Below are 22,214 nucleotides of genomic sequence, written 5' to 3'. Positions count from 1 at the left end.
GAGGAGGGGAGGAGGAGGAGAAGGAGGGGGTAGGGGGAGGTGGAGGAGTGGAAGGAGGAGTAGGGGGAGGAGGAGGAAGAGGAGAAGGAGGAGGAGGGGGAGGATGAGGCGTGGATACAGCAGTACTAGGGGAATACTAGTGGTTAGAGGAAACAAGGTGTTTAGTAGGTCTAATTCAATCACTGAATCCTAATCACTTGGCTGATTCTGGGTAGTCCAAAGAAACTGAAGAAGGAAATGAAAAGATGGTTCTAGAAGATCCAGTTACAGATCCTTGTTTAACTCTCACATGTCATGCATCCTGTTTACCAATAAAACACTTATGGAAGCGTCTCCCGAGTGGCTCAGTGGTCTAAGGCTGTGCCACTAGAGATCCTGGTTCGAGACCAGGCTCAGTGGTCTAAGGCTGTGCCACTAGAGATCCTGGTTCGAGACCAGGCTCAGTGGTCTAAGGCTGTGCCACTAGAGATCCTGGTTCGAGACCAGGCTCAGTGGTCTAAGGCTGTGCCACTAGAGATCCTGGTTCGAGACCAGGCTCTGTGGTCTAAGGCTGTGCCACTAGAGATCCTGGTTCGAGACCAGGCTCAGTGGTCTAAGGCTGTGCCACTAGAGATCCTGGTTCGAGATCAGGCTCAGTGGTCTAAGGCTGTGCCACTAGAGATCCTGGTTCGAGACCAGGCTCAGTGGTCTAAGGCTGTGCCACTGGAGATCCTGGTTCGAGATCAGGGTCAGTGGTCTAAGGCTGTGCCACTAGAGATCCTGGTTCGAGACCAGGCTCAGTGTACGGCTCAGGTGTACGGTGTTTCCTCCGACACATTGGTGCGGCTGGCTTCCGGGTTAATTGAGAATTGTGTCAAGAAGCAGTGCGGCTTGGTTGGGTTGTGTTTCGGAGGACACACGGCTCTCGACCTTCGCCTCTCCCAAGTCCGTACGGGAGTTGCAGCGATGAGACAAGACTGTAACTACCAATTAGAAATTGGGGAGAAGGGATACAAGTATTTTTTTTTACTGAAGGTTGAGTGAACTCTCTTGGTCTGAACCTGACCTACTGAAGGTTGAGTGAACTCTCTTGGTCTGAACCTGACCTACTGAAGGTTGAGTGAACTCTCTTGGTCTGAACCTGACCTACTGAAGGTTGAGTGAACTCTCTTGGTCTGAACCTGACCTACTGAAGGTTGAGAGAACACTTGATCTGACCTGTAAACCAAACCTGGTCGACCTTTGACCCCACCAATGTGTATTCTATTGGGGTCAGGTAAGGCCAAGCGCATGTCATTGAGGTACCTGCTTCCACTACTTGGTCCGTGACGTTATGTACAGAATCTATCTGTCAAAATGTGTTTTCTCCTGACCCTCCTGACCTCCTGACCCCATCTATTTGCATTCTGTTATCCCCTTGGGGTCGTACCTGCCTCCACCACATGCTCCATGGTGGGGAATCTCTTACAGACGGCGGTGCTGACAGAGCGGAAGATGAGCAGTGAGGTGAGGTTGACGTAGCGCATCAGCGTGCGTCTGAGGAGGCGGCCCTGCTCGTCGTGGCCGTGAACACAGCTGGAGACCAGGAACATGAGGCGGTCGGGCCAAGGCAGATTCACAAACTGGTTCCACCAACGGTTGACCACCAGGGTTACGTAGAAACCTGCAGGGAGGAGGAGATATCAGCATCATCTACACCAGGGCTCTACATCCTGAGTTTTAAACTCCAACCCTGTTCCTGGAGAGATACCTTCCTCTAGGTTTTAACTCCAACCCTGTTCCTGGAGAGATATCTTCCTGTAGGTTTTAACTCCAACCCTGTTCCTGGAGAGATACCCTCCTGTAGGTTTTAACTCCAACCTTGTTCCTGGAGAGATATCTTCCTGTAGGTTTTAACTCCAAACCTGTTCCTGGAGAGATTTTAGGTTTCCTGTAAACTCCAACCTTGTTCCTGGAGAGATATCTTCCTGTAGGTTTTAAACTGTTCCTGGAGAGATACCTTCCTGTAAACCTTGTTCCTGGAGAGATATCTTCCTGTAGGTTTTAAACTCCAACCCTGTTCCTGGAGAGATATCTTCCTGTAGGTTTTAAACTCCAAACCTGTTCCTGGAGAGATATCTTCCTGTAGGTTTTAAACTCCAACCTGTTCCTGGAGAGATACCTTCCTGTAGGTTTTAAACTCCAACCTTGTTCCTGGAGAGATACCTTCCTGTAGGTTTTAACTCCAACCTTGTTCCTGGAGAGATACCTTCCTGTAGGTTTTAACTCCAACCCTGTTCCTGGAGAGATACCTTCCTGTAGGTTTTAACTCCAACCCTGTTCCTGGAGAGATACCTTCCTCTAGGTTTTAACTCCAACCCTGTTCCTGGAGAGATACCTTCCTCTAGGTTTTAACTCCAACCTTGTTCCTGGAGAGATACCCTCCTGTAGGTTTTAACTCCAACCTTGTTCCTGGAGAGATACCCTCCTGTAGGTTTTAACTCCAAACCTACTGGACGGTAGCTCTCCAGGAACAGGGTTGGAAAGCCCTGATCTACAGTAGGTCTAAACAGTATTTTGTCAGGTATGACTACAGTAGCAACCAAGGATGAGGTTTGGGTTGAGAAGGGCTGTTCCTGGAGGATCCCTCCTGAAATGACATTTAATTTCCTACGTAGTGCAGTACTCTTCAGGCTACATTTGAGCCTCAAGCTCAAAACAGAAAATTGACCCCTAGATCATTGTCTAGGGCAACTTCATCCCAGTCCAAATCAATATTTTATTGACATAAACTGAGATACATAAATGCCATGAAAGCCACTTTGTGCCGTTCACACAGAAGCACAACACTATTAAGCAACAATCTGATATGCCATGCAAAGCACTCCAGCACCCAAGCAAACCCAACAATATCCCTCTTTCCCTGCTTTGGTCCGACTCCTAATGATTTCCTTCCATTAACTCAATCACCAGTTCATTTCCCCATTGGAATCAGTGTCTGTCGGAGAGCTTCTGTTTATTAAGTAAGGGTTGACAAATCACGATCATTAGTTTGTTGCCTGGCACTGTTGAGGATTAGTTGGGTTAATTTGGTTGGATAGTAGCAAGCAAGTCAGACAGTTAACGCAGTGTGTGTGTGGGTGTGTGTCGGTGTTTGTGCGTGCGTGCGTGCGCGTGTGTGTGGTGACCGAGAAAGTATTGCACTGTTGTCATTCTGTTTTTAGGTGGCTGATACACATTTGCCCAACGACTCAAACTGAATTCTTCCGCTGCTCTTATGTTCGCTACATTACCGGGAAGAAGAAACTAACATATGTGGGCGTAGCGTTTGGCTGGAGCGAAGTGTTTGGGTCGCCAGGCAAAGCTACACATGGGGGTTGCGGATGAGGTGAATTTCCCACTTAAATTGTTAAGCACTTTCAGCACATCTGGAAAGCACCTCTACAGTATTCACGTAGAAACAGTCATTCTCATCTCAGCACAGCGCTAGTAGCTCATAGAGTGAATAGGCTAATACTATAAACTACTCAGCGCGCATGCGCTGATGTCAACCTGCACAAGTTGTACTGACTTACCAAGCACAAACGTGACTGGAATCTGTTCTGCATACTTGTTACAGTGAAGAGCCAACTTTTCAAAGAAACGCTTTTCAGGGTCTGAGAGAGCGAGTCTAGATTGACAGATGTGTTAATTAATTAAGTAACATTATAGATTTGTTCACGTGCAGTTATTGATATATCACAGCGATATAAATCCATTACGGACCCATCATGCAAAGTCAAATCAAAGGCTCATATTACATCTTCATTTGTAATCACAGTTATAAACACATTAAAATCAGATAATATATACTGTTATATAATATACATACACAAATAACATAACAATTATATTATTCATATTTCATATCACCGAGGACTTGTGTTTGTGACAACACTAATGTTTTTAAGGAAAAGCCCTTAATAGCTTAATATTATGCCTACCTGTAAACGAGGCTCACCAAGGTATATAACAGTACAAAGACTATAAACTCCCGATAAAGCAGTTTGTAGATGCTGCCTCTCCATCGCAGTAGAAGTCTATGGAAACCGAAGAACGTGGCGTTGGCGACTTTACTGGAGTAGGTCACCGTCATCTTCCTTCAATCGCTGCAGAAAAACTACCTAGTCATCCAATTTATACTTAGTTGACAGACACTCCCTTGTCCTTACCGGTTGTGAATGTAGCTGACTTAAATTGATATCTAAAAAAAATGTTCCGCAGTAAACTACTCTCTCAAGGCAAGCTGTCATGGCACAATAATAACCAGTCAAAATAACCATTATTTCCACGTTACGTGGATAAGAAATAACGTTATTAAAAAAAACATTAATAAAAGTATAGATTTTTCACACATACCGTTTGTACCAAATCTAAATCACATTGCTTGTTGTTGCTTTAGGTGTAATATAGTGTATTCCTGAACCGTGAGTCAAGATTGAGCAATCATCAGGTGACCGCCCTGGCCACATTTAGCTGGTTGTCTGTCTGTGTCTGTCTGTCAGTCCAGCTGCCAGTGCGCTCCTGGCTATGGCTGTCTGGGCAAGATGCCCACCATGTCTTGGCGGTGGAATAAGATGCGCACCATGTCTTGGCGGTGGAATAAGATGCGCACCATGTCTTGGCGGTGGAATAAGATGCCCACTATGTCTTGGCGGTGGAATAAGATGCGCACTATGTCTTGGCGGTGGAATAAGATGCCCACTATGTCATGGCGGTGGAATAAGATGCCCACTATGTCTTCGCGGTGGAATAAGATGCCCACTATGTCTTGGCGGTGGAATAAGATGCCCACTATGTCTTGGCGGTGGAATAAGATGCCCACTATGTCTTGGCGGTGGAATAAGATGCGCACCATGTCTTGGCGGTGGAATAAGATGCCCACTATGTCTTGGCGGTGGAATAAGATGCGCACCATGTCATGGCGGTGGAATAAGATGCGCACCATGTCATGGCGGTGGAATAAGACACATAATGACCTCTGATGTAGAGTGAGACTAATTTATCCCTGCGCAAGTCTTGGTTTGGAATACAACATGCCTATACAACATACCAGCTCCTACATTTATCACTGCGTGCAAGTCTCTGGTTTTTATACAACATGGAATAAACATGCCTATACAACATACCAGCTCCTACATTTATCACTGCGTGAAGTCTCTGGTTTTAATACAACATGCCTATACAACATACCAGCTCCTACATTTATCACTGCGTGCAAGTCTCTGGTTTTATACAACATGCCTATACAACATACCAGCTCCTACATTTATCACTGCGTGCAAGTCTCTGGTTTTAATACAACATGCCTATACAACATACCAGCTCCTACATTTTTTTTAAAACAAAGTAATCAATGGGAAAATCTTTGGGATGTAATATTTATTGTAATATTATTATTATATAGATATATTTGGACACATTTTTATAGAAAAAGCCTCATACATTTGTGGTTTATAGTAGTGCATATGAATGCAGGAATTCAGATGCGTTGTAGAAATTGAAATGTCAAAGACTCATTATAGTTGTTTATTACCTTCTCGAATGTATCCCATCCTTTTTTTTTTTGTTGCATTATTCATACGCTATCAAATATCCCTCACAACATGAGATCTAAAACGGTGTCCAACGGACGGCGCTGTTGACCTAATTATCATGGCGAACAATGAAGAAGGCTCACAGAAATGCATGGGAGATGCAGCGACGGGACAAGACTGTAACTACCAATTGGATATCACGAAATTGCGAAGAAAAAAAGGGGTAAACATTTTTTTTTTTTTTTACAAATAAACAACATAAATGCATGCCTTATACTGGTAGAACATACTCCCATCTATGACCAATAGATTAGCCTGCTAGGGCCTAATAGACGATCAATAGTAATAAATAAAATAAAATAAAATAAAATCAAATCAAATCAAATTGTATTTGTCACATACACATGGTTAGCAGATGTTAATGCTAGCGAAATGCTTGTGCTTCTAGTAAATAATTGTCGATGTAGAGATCTTACAAGGAAACACACATTTCATTAAGTATAGAACTATTGGCGAATGTATTGCATGCAATATCATAGTCAAATAGTCGGATACAATGTTGCAACTTATTCTTTTAGATACAATGTTGCGATCACAGTTTCGTATTATCTGTCGTCTGCTACCGTGAAAGGTGAACATGAGATGTGATACCGGCTTTGCGCATGCGCCACTGTGATGCTGTCGGTTCACTTCTCGTGGGTGCTCCGTTCCCACCCAACCAGCGGAGAAGAAAAGAGCAGGTGAGAGGATGTTCGGATGCTGCTTGCGTTACTAAACCGATGATATTCAGCAAACAGATACCTCATGCACGGCGAAACGGGAGGTTATTGGCGACAGGTAGCGAGAGCACGTCGTGACAGTTGGGTTTATGCACGGTGGTCACTTTCCGGACTGTTTTATTCTCCATAGACAGCAGGCGTCGAGAGAGGGGTGAGTTGACAGCTAGCATACTGTAGCTAGGCTAGCCAAAGCGCTAGCCAGCTGGCTGGCTGACTAGCTGTCTTGCTTGTTTCATCGTCTTAAACAACGATATAGTCCAAGGTCATTGTGCATAGAGTTGTATTTGGTATTTGTTGGACATACATTTTAAAGTGAAAAGTCTCAGCGTAATTCCCTTACCATGGAATTGCCCACTTGCAATGCATCGGAGTATTAGCGCATCAATTTGACAGCAATGGCTAGCTTTAATTCATTATCCATGGTGCATTTCGTTGAACCATTTTTGTCAACAGATGACTTGGTGTCCACACTAGTTTTAACAGGCCTCCACATGTGCGTACACTTACAATCAAGCCAAGCCTGTTAAGGAGACACATTCTGACTATTATAAGGTTTCACTAATGTTTTCCGAACAGTATATCATTCAATGCAGCTGTGTAACGTGGATGGTTTGGAGCAAAATTGTATTTTGCTAGCAACATATCTCATAGGCCTACAGACAACGGTGAGGAGAGGGGAGGAGGAAGGGCTGAAAGGAGGGCAGGGAATCCCTGATGCAGTGAATTGATGCCCTGCGTAGGTCAGGCAGTGTGCTGAACGGATGTATGTTTACTGATGTTAGTTTTTACAACTCAACACAAAATCAATTGAAATGTATTGGTCACATACCCAGTGAACAGCAGTTCCTAAAGGTGCAGGGAAGTGCCTGTGTGCTAAGCTCTCTCAACATTACACAACATGAATCAATAATAACAATGACAAGAGTCAAGGGAAAATAACAAGCAGTAGAAGTGGTAGCCTTTACCAGTATAAAGTCAATATTAGTCTGTATAATCGAATGTGTGTGTGTGTGTGTGTGTGTGTGTGTGTGTGTGTGTGTGTGTGTGTGTGTGTAAGGGTTGGATGTGTGTAGTCAGTGTAATGTCTGTGCATATAGTCTCTAAGTGTATAGTCTCTAAGGGTTGGATGTGTGGATAGTCAGTGCAAAGTAATGTATAGTCTGGTGCATATAGTCTCTAAGGTGCATATAGTCTCTAAGGTGCATATAGTCTCTAAGGTGCATATAGTCTCTAAGGTGCATATAGTCTCTAAGGTGCAGATAGTCTCTAAGGTGCATATAGTCTCTAAGGTGCAGGTCTGTGCAGGAAGACCGCTAGGTTGAGCTTTTCAGCAGTCTGATGGCCTGGTTGTAGAAACTGTCTCGGTGTCTGTTGTGCCGAGACCCGATACTCCACTACCGCTTGCCAGATGGTAACGGAGTGAACAGTCCGTGGCTTGGGTGACTGGGGTCCTTGAGGATATTTCGTGCCTTCCTCAGACACTGCCTGGTGTAGATGTCTTGGAGGGCAGGGAGCTCGGCCCCAGTGGGCCAATGCCGAATGTCTTCAGCCGCCTGAGGTTGAAGAGGTGCTGCTGCGCCTTCTTCACCACGGTGGTGGTGTGATTGGACCATGTCAGGTCCTCCGTGAGGTGCACGCCGGGGAACATGAACCTTTTCACCCTCTCCACTGCAGTCCTGTCCATGCTGCTTCCCCTGTTTCCTGTCGTCCACCATCAGCTCCTTTGTTTTGCTGACGTTGAGCCGCTGTGCCAGGGCTCTAAACTCCTCTGTCCAATGAGGCTGTCTTCCACCGGCACCGCTGTGCCAGGGCTCTAAACTCCTCCCAATAGGCTGTCTCGTCGACGATGAGGGATGTTTCCACCGGCACCGCTGTGCCAGGGCTCTAAACTCCTCCCAATAGGCTGTCTCGTCGCCGTCGACGATGAGGGATGTTTCCACCGGCACCGCTGTGCCAGGGCTCTAAACTCCTCCCAATAGGCTGTCTCGTCGCCGTCGACGATGAGGGATGTTTCCACCGGCACCGCTGTGCCAGGGCTCTAACCTCCTCCCAATAGGCTGTCTCGTCGCCGTCGACGATGAGGGATGTTTCCACCGACCGCTGTGCCATGAGGAGATGTTTCCACCGGCACCGCTGTGCCAGGGCTCTAACCTCCTCCCAATAGGCTGTCTCGTCGCCGTCGACGATGAGGATGTTTCCACCGGCACCGCTGTGCCAGGGCTCTAACCTCCTCCCAATAGGCTGTCTCGTCGCCGCGGCGATGAGGGGATGTTTCCACCGGCACCGCTGTGCCAGGGCTCTAAACTCCTCCCAATAGGCTGTCTCGTCGCCATCGACGATGAGGGATGTTTCCACCGGCACCGCTGTGCCAGGGCTCTAACCTCCTCCCAATAGGCTGTCTCGTCGCCGTCACGATCAGACAAACTTAATGATGGTGTTGGAGTCATGCATGGCCACGCAGTCGTACGCTCCCAACGGCGGCCCCCAACACACACACACACACACACACACACACACACACACACACACACACACACACACACACACACACACACTAATCAATTAGCTGAATGTGGACTCTGCATTCTCTCATATGGTTAATTAATATGAAATGCCAATGCCATAAATACATCCCTTTGTACAGTCGTGGCCAAAAGTTTTGAGAATGACACAAATATTAATTTCCACAAAGTGCCTCTTCAGTGTCTTTAGATATTTTTGTCAGATGTTACTATGGATACTGAAGTATAATTACAAGCATTTCATAAGTGTCAAAGGGTTTTATTGACAATTACATGAAGTTGATGCAAAGAGTCAATATTTGCAGTGTTGACCCTTCTTTTTCAAGACCTTTGCAATCCTCCCTGGCATGCTGTTAATTAACTTCTGGGCCACATCCTGACTGATGGCAGCCCATTCTTGCATAATCAATGCTTGGAGTTTGTCAGAATTTGTGGGTTTTTGTTTGTCCACCCGTCTCTTGAGGATTGACCAAGTTCTCAATGGGATTAAGGTCTGGGGAGTTTCCTGGCCATGGACCCAAAATATCGATGTCTTGTTCCCCGAGCCACTTAGTTGTCACTTTTGCCTTAATGCAAGGTGCTCCATCATGCTGGAAAAGGCATTGTTCATCACCAAACTGTTCCTGGATGGTTGGGAGAAGTTGCTCTCGGAGGATGTGTTGGTACCATTCTTTATTCATGGCTGTGTTCTTAGGCAAAATTGTGAGTGAACCCACTCCCTTGGCTGAGAAGCAACCTCACACATGAATGGTCTCAGGATGCTTTACTGTTGGCATGACACAGGACTGATGGTAGTGCTCACCCTGTCTTCTCCGGACAAGCTGTTTTCCTGATACCCCAAACAATCGAAAGGGGATTCATCAGAGACTTTACCCCAGTCCTCAGCAGTCCTCAGCAGTCCTCAGCAGTCCTCAGTAGTCCCTCAGCAGTCCTCAGCAGTCCTCAGCAGTCCTCAGCAGTCCTCAGCAGTCCTCAGCAGTCCTCAGCAGTCCAATCCCTGTACCTTTAGCAGAATATCAGTCTGTCCCTGATGTTTTTCCTGGAGAGAAAATGACTTTACCCCAGTCCTCAGCAGTCCAACCCCTGTACCTTTAGCAGAATATTAGTCTGTCCCTGATGTTTTTCCTGGAGAGATAATGACTTTACCCCAGTCCTCAGCAGTCCAACCCCTGTACCTTCTGCAGAATATCAGTCTGTCCCTGATGTTTTTCCTGGAGAGATAATGACTTTACCCCAGTCCTCAGCAGTCCAACCCCTGTACCTTTAGCAGAATATCAGTCTGTCCCTGATGTTTTTCCTGGAGAGAAGTGGCTTCTTTGCTGCCCTTCTTGACACCAGACCATCCTCCAAAAGTCTTCGCCTCACTGTGCGTGCAGATGCATTCACACCTTCCTGCTACCATTCCTGAGCAAGCTCTGTACTGGTGATGCCCTGATCCCGCAGCTGAATCAACTTTAGGAGACGGTCCTGGCGCTTGCTGGACTTTCTTGGGTGCCCTGAAACCGCCTTCACAACAATTGAACAGCTCTCCTTGAAGTTCTTGATGATCCGATAAATGGTTGATTTAGGTGCAATCTTACTGGCAGCAATATCCTTGCCTGTGAAGCCTTTTTTGTGCAAAGCAATGATGACGGCATATGTTTCTTTGCAGGTAACCATGTTTGACAGAGGAAGAACAATGATTCCAAGCACCACCCTCCTTTAGAATCTTCCAGTCTGTTATTCAAACTCAATCAGCATGACAGAGTGATCTCCAGCCTTGTGCTTGTCAACACTCACACCTGTGTTAACGAGAGAATCTCTGACATGATGTCAGCTGGTCCTTTTGTGGCAGGGCTGAAATGCAGTGGAAATGTTTTTTGGGGGATTCAGTTCATTTGCATGGCAAAGAGGGACTTTGCAATTAATTGCAATTCATCTGATCATGGAGTATATGCAAATTGCCATCATACAAACTGATTGTATTGATTAATAATGGACCGTTATCATGCACCTGTCCTGAAACAGGGGCAGAGGGAAAAAATACGTAATCTATGCACTTAAATAGCGAATGGAGGACGCTTTTCCTGTGGTTCATTTTCATGCCAGCAGGTAAACTATACTCCTGTTGTAAAGATAAACAATGTGCTTAATATTGGGAAAGTTGAGAAATAAATACAGTAGGCCGAGCCTATAGAAAGCTGATGGGAACCTCCTCTTTTTATTAGAGGCCATCACTCTGTTTTCTCACGCAATTACATAGCCTATAGAAATGTTGCACAACATGAGCTCATGGCCTCTCATGAAGTGTTTGATTAGATTTTCGATTACATTAGTGTTGATGTCAGAGTGATTTAGATGGACAATAAAGTGCTGAGTACCAGGCAGTTAGCAAGTTCGGTAGGTTACTAATGACCATCAGCAGCATCAGACCTTGGAGAAGCCTAATTACCGTGACGAAACGGTCAAGTGGAATTTCACTGCCTCGTAACCGCCGGTGTGGCCGTAATACGGTCACCGCAACAGCCCCAGGCTCAACCCCCCTGAATGAGAAATGAGCCCCTAAATAAAACAAAACTCAAACTTTGGGCGGGGTCTCTAAATAATGCTAAGTTAACCATTCTCATTAAGAGTTTATTGACCCGTTACGTCAATCTAAGTAACATAATAAAAACATTTCCATCAAAATCCATATTTTTTTGTATAGGCTGCGTTTCAATCCACCACATCCGCCAATAGCGGCCTACCCATCTGTGGTGGGAGGTGACAGGGCTACAGCAGTGTTTATCAGACAATGAGACAACCCATCTGCGGTGGGAGGTGACAGGGCTACAGCAGTGTTTATCAGACAATGAGACAACCCATCTGCGGTGGGAGGTGACAGGTGACAGCAGTGTTTATCAGACAATGTGTTGCGGTGGGAGGTGACAGGGCTCAGCAGTGTTTATCAACAATGAGACAACCCATCTGCGGTGGGAGGTGACAGAGCTACAGCAGTGTTTATCAGACAATGAGACAACCCATCTGCGGTGGGAGGTGACAGAGCTACAGCAGTGTTTATCAGACAATGAGACAACCCATCTGCGGTGGGAGGTGACAGAGCTACAGCAGTGTTTATCAGACAATGAGACAACCCATCTGCGGTGGGAGGTGACAGAGCTACAGCAGTGTTTATCAGACAATGAGACAACCCATCTGCGGTGGGAGGTGACAGAGCTACAGCTGTTTATCAGACAATGAGACAGCAGTGTGTTTATCAGACAATGAGACAACCCATCTGCGGTGGGAGGTGACAGAGCTACAGCAGTGTTTATCAGACAATGAGACAACCCATCTGCGGTGGGAGGTGACAGAGCTACAGCAGTGTTTATCAGACAATGAGACAACCCATCTGCGGTGGGAGGTGACAGAGCTACAGCAGTGTTTATCAGACAACCCATCTGCGGTGGGAGGTGACAGAGCTACAGCAGTGTTTATCAGACAATGAGACCATCTGCGGTGGGAGGTGACAGAGCTACAGCAGTGTTTATCAGACAATGAGACAACCCATCTGCGGTGGGAGGTGACAGAGCAGCAGTGTTTATCAGACAATGAGACAACCCATCTGCGGTGGGAGGTGACAGGGCTACAGCAGTGTTTATCAGACAATGAGACAACCCATCTGCGGTGGGAGGTGACAGGGCTACAGCAGTGTTTATCAGACAATGAGACAACCCATCTGCGGTGGGAGGTGACAGAGCTACAGCAGTGTTTATCAGACAATGAGACAACCCATCTGCGGTGGGAGGTGACAGAGCTACAGCAGTGTTTATCAGACAATGAGACAACCCATCTGCGGTGGGAGGTGACAGAGCTACAGCAGTGTTTATCAGACAATGAGACAACCCATCTGCGGTGGGAGGTGACAGACTACAGCAGTGTTTATCAGACAATGAGACAACCCATCTGCGGTGGGAGGTGACAGAGCTACAGCAGTGTTTATCAGACAATGAGACAGCCCATCTGCGGTGGGAGACAGGGGAGGTGACAGAGCTACAGCAGTGTTTATCAGACAATGAGACAACCCATCTGCGGTGGGAGGTGACAGAGCTACAGCAGTGTTTATCAGACAATGAGACAACCCATCTGCGGTGGGAGGTGACAGAGCTACAGCAGTGTTTATCAGACAATGACAACCCATCTGAGCAGTGTTTATCAGACAATGAGACCCAACCCATCTGCGGTGGGAGGTGACAGAGCCACAGCAGTGTTTATGACAGCAGTGTTTATCAATGAGGCAACCCATCTGCGGTGGGAGGTGACAGAGCTGCAGTGTTTATCAGACAATGAGGCAACCCATCTGCGGTGGGAGGTGACAGTGTTTTATCAGACAATGAGACAACCCATCTGCGGTGGGAGGTGACAGAGCCACAGCAGTGTTTATCAGACAATGAGACAACCCATCTGCGGTGGGAGGTGACAGAGCCACAGCAGTGTTTATCAGACAATGAGACAACCCATCTGCGGTGGGAGGTGACAGAGCCACAGCAGTGTTTATCAGACAATGAGACAACCCATCTGCGGTGGGAGGTGACAGAGCTACGTCCCGAAAATCGGTCTTCTCACAGAAACGTCTGTACGTCCGAAAGGTTTGGCCTAAAAACAACATGACCACTATGGATTGATTTGAATGTTGCGAACACGATGGTGTTTTCCGTTTTGACCTACGACCCCCAGAAGCCTCCACGGAACTCGTCGGAAGTCGGTACCACCGATGTGCCACCTTCTGTCTGTGGCGTCCAAACCGTTTGGGCGACCAACGAATATTACCCCACTATGGAAAGGGGAGACTCTCAGGAACATGATGGTGTTCTCCGTTGTGCTCTATGTCAAATCAAATCAAATCAAATTTTATTTGTCACATACACATGGTTAGCAGATGTTAATGCGAGTGTAGCGAAATGCTTGTGCTTCTAGTTCCGACAATGCAGTAATAACGAACAAGTAATCTAACTAACAATTCCAAAAAAACTACTGTCTTATACACAGTGTAAGGGGATAAAGAATATGTACATAAGGATATATGAATGAGTGATGGTACAGAGCAGCATAGGCAAGATACAGTAGATGATATCGAGTACAGTATATACATATGAGATAAGTATGTAAACCAAGTGGCATAGTTAAAGTGGCTAGTGATACATGTATTACATAAGGATGCAATACATGTATCACTAGCCACTTTAACTATGTCAGTATCACAGGACTCATCTGAAGGTAACAAGGTAGAGGTTGAAAAAATGAAGTATGGAGGTAGTTTTGTGCCAACAAAAAAGCAGGTTTTTAATATGTGTTCAAAAAACCCAAATATTAAAATGATCACCCCCACCTATTACAGCCCCTTTCCAGGTGTCCCAACTTTCCTTTCCACACAAAAAGGTCAGTTTGTTGACTCATCAATTAATTCAGGCTACAAGAGTGTTGACCTAATGAAAAATGGCTGGGCCTATAGACTTGGAGAGGTCTTGTCCTGGCTGGGACTATAGGCGTGGAGAGATCTTGTCCTGGCTGGGACTATAGGCGTGGAGAGATCTTGTCCTGGCTGGGACTATAGGCGTGGAGAGATCTTGTCCTGGCTGGGACTATAGGCGCGGAGAGATCTTGTCCTGGCTGGGACTATAGGCGCGGAGAGATCTTGTCCTGGCTGGGACTATAGGCGCGGAGAGATCTTGTCCTGGCTGGGACTATAGGTGCGTAGAGATCTTGTCCTGGCTGGGACTATAGGCGCGGAGAGATCTTGTCCTGGCTGGGACTATAGGCCTGCGGAGAGATCTTGTCCTGGCTGGGACTATAGGCGCGGAGAGATCTTGTCCTGGCTGGGACTATAGGCGCGGAGAGATCTTGTCCTGGCTGGGACTATAGCCGCGTGGAGAGGTCCTGTCCTGGCTGGGACTATAGCCGCGTGGAGAGGTCCTGTCCTGGCTGGGACTATAGCCGCGTGGAGAGGTCCTGTCCTGGCTGGGACTATAGCCGCGTGGAGAGGTCCTGTCCTGGCTGGGACTATAGCCGCGTGGAGAGGTCCTGTCCTGGCTGGGACTATAGCCGCGTGGAGAGGTCCTGTCCTGGCTGGGACTATAGCCGCGTGGAGAGATCTTGTCCTGGCTGGGACTATAGACGCGTGGAGAGGTCCTGTCCTGGCTGGGACTATAGCCGCGTGGAGAGGTCCTGTCCTGGCTGGGACTATAGCCGCGTGGAGAGATCTTGTCCTGGCTGGGACTATAGACGCGTGGAGAGGTCCTGTCCTGGCTGGGACTATAGCCGCGGAGAGGTCAGAGTTGTTGCACTCTCCTTCCCATGGAAGCCTAAACCCACACCTTGGCGAGCGTTTTGTTGACTCCCCCTTCAGTATCAGTAAGCAGCACAGCCAGTGAGTCGATCCCTCCCTCCAGGACTCCAGACTAACCGTAACCCCTGCTGCCACTAAGACATCCACATTGCTTTATTCAAACGTGTAATCCAGTGGTTGTCATGGCATTTTGGCTTGACAATTAGGCTGTTATATTTTACTGTTAAAATAGGGCTCCAGAATTTTCTATTTTGTTCTGGTTCTGGTGTCGATGACTTTTGCATCTTTGTGTGCTAATATCATAGGCGATAATGGAAACTCTATAAACACATTAGCTAGATTGCTAACTGTAAATATAACCGTAGCCATTTATTCGTCTAACAGTAAATGTTTTTGAAGAGTGTTGTTGTTTTAGCCTAGCGCCCAATGAGTCCTAATGCAGTCACCATGGGCCAATGCACATTCCATATCTCAGAGCCATGTCAAATATCTTGGTTGTAAAATAGTTGCTATTTTAGTTGCTGAGAAATCAAAATGATACCTACAGAAAGCTGATCACATCCTTTCTTCAAAACATGTTTTTAGCCTCCTAAAAAAAAAAAAAAGAGGCCATTTTGAGTGAGGTGACCATGTAAAATGTGTAGCTCACACTGACGTTACTAATAAAAAATGTAACTCGGACGCACATCCGAGTCAAAGGGTCGCAAAATGCAACTAAATGGTGGCAGTCTGGAGCCCCCCACTTGCTCCCTCCCCCTCCCTCTCTACATAGAAATGAAATGTCCCTCCTTTCTCTCCCTCGTGTTGTGTGAGAATTTGTCAGGCTCTCGCTAATATTCACTATTTGTCTTCACAGTTGATATAAAGATTTTTTTTTGTTAAATCTGGAGACTGGAGGAGAGGAAGAGGGGAAAATGAGTGCCCAGCCTCAGACAGCCAGCGGGCCTCGCCCCCTGGTCTGTTCCTCAGGCAGCCGGCGGGCCTCGCCCCCTGGTCTGTTCCTCAGGCAGCCGGCGGGCCTCGCCCCCTGGTCTGTTCCTCAGGCAGCCGGCAGGCCTCGCACCCTGGTCTGTTCCTCATACAGCCGGCGGGCCTCGCCCCCTGGTCTGTTCCTCAGGCAGCCGGCGGGCCTCGCCCCCTGGTCTGTTCCTCAGGCAGCCGGCGGGCCTCGCACTCAGGACCTACTGGCACCATTTGGAGTCTAGACGTTGAGAGACATGAACTTAGACATATGAACAAGGAAACCACCGAGCAAATGGAGGTTACCTGTGTCTACTTTAGGATCTGTAAGAGATTGACATAGTTGAATTAGATTCGCTGATAAAATCGTGTGTATCACACTCAGACTGTGTATGAGTGTCGCTTAGGTGTTGTGTGTCAGAAATAAGCCTGCTTTTTTTATTAAGGTCTCTGCTCTGTTCTGACCTGCTCTGTTCTGACCTGCTCTGTTCTGACCTGTTCTGACCTGCTCTGCTCTGTTCTGACCTGCTCTGCTCTGTTCTGACCTGCTCTGCTCTGTTCTGACCTGCTCTGTTCTGACCTGCTCTGTTCTGCTCTGCTCTGTTCTGACCTGCTCTGTTCTGACCTGTTCTGACCTGCTGTGCTCTGCTCTGACCTGCTCTGCTCTGCTCTGCTCTGTTCTGACCTGCTCTTCTCTGACCTGCTCTGCTCTGACCTGCTCTGTTTTGACGTCTGCTTTGTTCTGCTCTGCTCTGACCTGCTCTGCTCTGTTCTGACCTGCTCTGATCTGACCTGCTCTGCTCTGTTCTGACCTGCTCTGTTCTGACCTGCTCTGTTCTGACCTGCTCTGATCTGACCTGCTCTGCTCTGCTTTGCTCCTCTGTTCTGACCTGCTCTGCTCTGATCTGACCTGCTCTGCTCTGTTCTGACCTGCTCTGATCTGACCTGCTCTGCTCTGTTCTGACCTGCTCTGATCTGACCTGCTCTGCTCTGTTCTGACCTGCTCTGATCTGACCTGCTCTGCTCTGCTTTGCTCCTCTGCTCTGTTCTGACCTGCTCTGCTCTGATCTGACCTGCTCTGATCTGTTCTGCTCTGCTCTGTTCTGCTCTGCTCTGTTCTGCTCTGCTCTGTTCTGACCTGCTCTGTTCTGTTGTCTCAGTGTAATGTCTCAGGACATTTAGGACAAATCATTCTGTGTTCTTATCGCTCACACACACAGCCACTATGTTTAGACAAATAGCCAGACCAACTCACAGCCACTATGTTTAGACAATTAGCCAGACCAACTCACAGCCACTATTTATAGACAAATAGCCAGACCAACTCACAGCCACTATGTTTAGACAAATAGCCAGACCAACTCACAGCCACTATGTATAGACAATTAGCCAGACCAACTCACAGCCACTATGTTTAGACAAATAGCCAGACCAACTCACAGCCACTATTTATAGACAAATAGCCAGACCAACTCACAGCCACTATTTATAGACAATTAGCCAGACCAACTCACAGCCACTATTTATAGACAATTAGCCAGACCAACTCACAGCCACTATTTATAGACAAATAGCCAGACCAACTCACAGCCACTATTTATAGACAAATAGCCAGACCAACTCACAGCCACTATTTATAGACAATTAGCCAGACCAACTCACAGCCACTATGTTTAGACAAATAGCCAGACCAACTCACAGCCACTATTTATAGACAAATAGCCAGACCAACTCACAGCCACTATGTGTAGACAATTAGCCAGATCAACTCACAGCCACTATGTATAGACTATTAGCCAGACCAACTCACAGCCACTATGTTTAGACAAATAGCCAGACCAACTCACAGCCACTATTTATAGACAAATAGCCAGACCAACTCACAGCCACTATGTATAGACTGTTAGCCAGACCAACTCACAGCCACTATGTTTAGACTATTAGCCAGACCAACTCACAGCCACTATGTATAGACTATTAGCCAGACCAACTCACAGCCACTATGTATAGACTATTAGCCAGACCAACTCACAGCCACTATGTATAGACTATTAGCCAGACCAACTCACAGCCACTATGTATAGACTATTAGCCAGACCAACTCACAGCCACTATTTATAGACTATTAGCCAGACCAACTCACAGCCACTAAGTTTAGACTATTAGCCAGACCAACTCACAGCCACTATGTATAGACTATTAGCCAGACCAACTCACAGCCACTATGTATAGACTATTAGCCAGACCAACTCACAGCCACTATGTATAGACTATTAGCCAGACCAACTCACAGCCACTATGTGTAGACTATTAGCCAGACCGACACCTCCTCCTCCATGATTCACGGTGGGAACCACACATGCAGAGATCATCCGTTTACCTACAACATCATTATAGTCATTATTATCAACAGAAGGTTGAGAGTCTAGTAAGCATCATTATCATCTGTACTGATGACTGACTAGTCCTGGTAGAATCTGTTGATAATGATGACGACTACATTATCTGTACTGATGACTGACTAGTCCTGGTAGAATCTGTTGATAATGATGACTACTACATTATCTGTACTGATGACTGACTAGTCCTGGTAGAATCTGTTGATAATGATGACTACTACATTATCTGTACTGATGACTGACTAGTCCTGGTAGAATCTGTTGATAATGATGACTATAATGATGACATTATCTGTACTGATGACTGACTAGTCCTGGTAGAATCTGTTGATAATGATGACTATTACATTATCTGTACTGATGACTGACTAGTCCTGGTAGAATCTGTTGATAATGATGACGACTACATTATCTGTACTGATGACTGACTAGTCCTGGTAGAATCTGTTGATAATGATGACGACTACATTATCTGTACTGATGACTGACTAGTCCTGGTAGAATCTGTTGATAATGATGACTACTACATTATCTGTACTGATGACTGACTAGTCCTGGTAGAATCTGTTGATAATGATGACTACTACATTATCTGTACTGATGACTGACTAGTCCTGGTAGAATCTGTTGATAATGATGACTATTACATTATCTGTACTGATGACTGACTAGTCCTGGTAGAATCTGTTGATAATGATGACGACTACATTATCTGTACTGATGACTGACTAGTCCTGGTAGAATCTGTTGATAATGATGACTACTACATTATCTGTACTGATGACTGACTAGTCCTGGTAGAATCTGTTGATAATGATGACGACTACATTATCTGTACTGATGACTGACTAGTCCTGGTAGAATCTGTTGATAATGATGACGACTACATTATCTGTACTGATGACTGACTAGTCCTGGTAGAATCTGTTGATAATGATGACTACTACATTATCTGTACTGATGACTGACTAGTCCTGGTAGAATCTGTTGATAATGATGACGACTACATTATCTGTACTGATGACTGACTAGTCCTGGTAGAATCTGTTGATAATGATGACGACTACATTATCTGTACTGATGACTGACTAGTCCTGGTAGAATCTGTTGATAATGATGACGACTACATTATCTGTACTGATGACTGACTAGTCCTGGTAGAATCTGTTGATAATGATGACTACTACATTATCTGTGCTAATGACTGACTAGTCCTGGTAGAATCTGTTGATAATGATGACGACTACATTATCTGTACTAATGACTGACTAGTCCTGGTAGAATCTGTTGATAATGATGACTACTACATTATCTGTACTGATGACTGACTAGTCCTGGTAGAATCTGTTGATAATGATGACTACTACATTATCTGTACTAATGACTGACTAGTCCTGGTAGAATCTGTTGATAATGATGACTACTACATTATCTGTACTGATGACTGACTAGTCCTGGTAGAATCTGTTGATAATGATGACGACTACATTATCTGTACTGATGACTGACTAGTCCTGGTAGAATCTGTTGATAATGATGACGACTACATTATCTGTACTGATGACTGACTAGTCCTGGTAGAATCTGTTGATAATGATGACTACTACATTATCTGTACTGATGACTGACTAGTCCTGGTAGAATCTGTTGATAATGATGACTACTACATTATCTGTGCTGATGACTCACTAGTCCTGGTAGAATCTGTTGATAATGATGACTACTACATTATCTGTACTGATGACTGACTAGTCCTGGTAGAATCTGTTGATAATGATGACTACTACATTATCTGTACTGATGACTGACTAGTCCTGGTAGAATCTGCATTCTGAAGTTTGAAGAAGAGTGTCTTCACTGCCTTTCAGTGCCCTCTCTTCAAGGTTGACCCCAGGTATCCTGGAGCGTGATATTCTGTGTTTCCATGGATAGGGAGAGAGTATTCCCGTAGTGTAAAGGTCTGCCAAGGTGTCAGACTGCCAACTCATTGAGCAGGTAAGCTAAGGACATCCACAGAGAATAGACCTAGTAGTAGTAGTAGTAGTAGAGAAAATACAGACTCACAGAGCCAGATGTCAGCCATTGTTTTAGGTCGGCGTTGGGCTGCTATATCAGACAAGCTCGGGGGGGACGGGGTTCTGGCTCCATCCTCCACCCTCCATCCAGCAGCACCTCAGTCAGTGTAAGTGGATCCGACCCAGATCCTACACAGTCTGCTGTCTGTCCAAGGCCAGATAGAAGGGTGTCGTGTTACTGTGGTTCCCTAGGGAACGAAGAGGACAGACTACAGTCTACTGAGTGGCTGTAGTGGAGGGGCTTGAGCCAGCCAGGGGCTGTGTCTAAATCGCACCCTATTCCCTATATAGTGCACTACTTTTGACCAGGGCCCATAGGCCTCAGCTGACACTAGGGAATAGGGTGCCATTTGGGAGGCAGACAGTTATAGCCTTCTGTCAGTGTAAATGTTCTGAACGTTGTGGATAGAAATGTCATGAATAGATCAGACTATGATTGCTTACTCAATGTGTCATAGAGGGATATCTGTTCAGTCAGTGTTTTCTACAGCTTAATGTTTTGTCCTACCAAACGGGGTCCTAGATGTACTGTAGGTCTAGGCTGCATGCATCTCTGACCTTACTGCTGCTACAGAACCAACTGGACTGACCTGTAGTCTGACCTGTAGTCTGACCTGTAGTCTGACCTGTAGTCTGACCTGTAGTCTGACCTGTAGTCTGACCTGTAGTCTGACCTGTAGTCTGACCTGTAGTCTGACCTGTAGTCTGACCTGTAGTCTGACCTGTAGTCCTGTCTTCAGGGCTGGACTGACCTGTAGTCTGACCTGTAGTCTGACCTGTAGTCTGACCTGTAGTCTGACCTGTAGTCTGACCTGTAGTCTGACCTGTAGTCTGACTTGTAGTCCTGTCTTCAGGGCTGGACTAACCTGTAGTCTGACCTGTAGTCCTGTCTTCAGGGCTAGACTGACCTGTAGTCTGACCTGTAGTCCTGTCTTCAGGGCTAGACTGACCTGTAGTCTGATCTGTAGTCTGACCTGTAGTCTGACCTGTAGTCCTGTCTTCAGGGCTAGACTGCCCTGTAGTCTGACTTATAGACTGACCTGTAGTCCTGTCTTCAGGACTGGACTGACCTGTAGTCCTGACCTGTAGTCCTGACCTGTAGTCCTGACCTGTAGTCCTGACCTATAGACTGGCCTGTAGTCTGACCTGTAGCCTGACTTGTAGTCCTGTCTTCAGTGCTGGACTGACCTGTAGTCCTGACTTGTAGTCCTGACTTGTAGTCCTGACTTCAGGGCTGGACTGACCTGTAGTCCTGACCTGTAGTCTGACTTGTAGTCCTGTCTTCAGGGCTGGACTGACCTGTAGTCCTGACCTTCGGGGCTGGGCTGACCGTTTCAATCGGTGACGTCACTCGCTCTGAGACCTTGAAGTAGTTGTTCCCTTTGCTCTGCAAGGGCCGTGGCTTTTGTGGAGTGATGGGTAACAATGCTGTGTGGGAGGCAGTTGTTGATGTGTCCCTGGTTGGAGCCCAGGTAGGGGCGAGGAGAGGGACGGAAGCTATACTGTTACACTAAGAGGGGTTTATAAATGAGCATCAACCAGTGGGTCTTGCGACGGGTTTACAGAGATGACCAATTTAAAGAGCATAGAGTGCAGTGATGTCTTGTAAGGAGCATTGGTGACAAATCTGATGGCTGAATG

At 46.4% G+C, this 22,214-nt stretch overlaps 2 protein-coding genes across 2 annotated transcripts in view; one reads left to right on the top strand and one right to left on the bottom strand.

Moving 5' to 3' along the window:
• Positions 1–4,887, bottom strand: part of LOC112237411 (bestrophin-3) — a 13,432-nt gene extending 8,545 nt beyond the window's left edge. Inside the window, exons 1-4 of the mRNA XM_042313985.1 lie at positions 4,357–4,887; positions 3,942–4,106; positions 3,534–3,628; positions 1,409–1,642 (exon numbers count right to left, since the gene is read on the bottom strand). Of these exons, the coding sequence (XP_042169919.1) occupies positions 1,409–1,642; positions 3,534–3,628; positions 3,942–4,093 (481 nt within the window). The 5' untranslated portion in view covers positions 4,094–4,106; positions 4,357–4,887. The remainder of the gene's footprint in view (positions 1–1,408; positions 1,643–3,533; positions 3,629–3,941; positions 4,107–4,356) is intronic.
• A 1,287-nt stretch (positions 4,888–6,174) lies between these two features.
• The window catches only part of LOC121844098 (rab-3A-interacting protein-like), a gene marked incomplete at its 3' end in the record, with an annotated part of 55,695 nt that continues 39,655 nt past the window's right edge, over positions 6,175–22,214 (top strand). The window contains 1 exon segment of the mRNA XM_042313987.1: positions 6,175–6,274.

The sequence above is a fragment of the Oncorhynchus tshawytscha genome, unplaced genomic scaffold, assembly GCF_018296145.1.
Source record: "Oncorhynchus tshawytscha isolate Ot180627B unplaced genomic scaffold, Otsh_v2.0 Un_contig_8617_pilon_pilon, whole genome shotgun sequence".
Taxonomy (NCBI): Eukaryota; Metazoa; Chordata; class Actinopteri; order Salmoniformes; family Salmonidae; genus Oncorhynchus; species Oncorhynchus tshawytscha.
The sequence above is the reverse complement of the archived record's forward strand: the minus strand, read 5'-3'. Positions and strand labels throughout refer to the sequence as shown.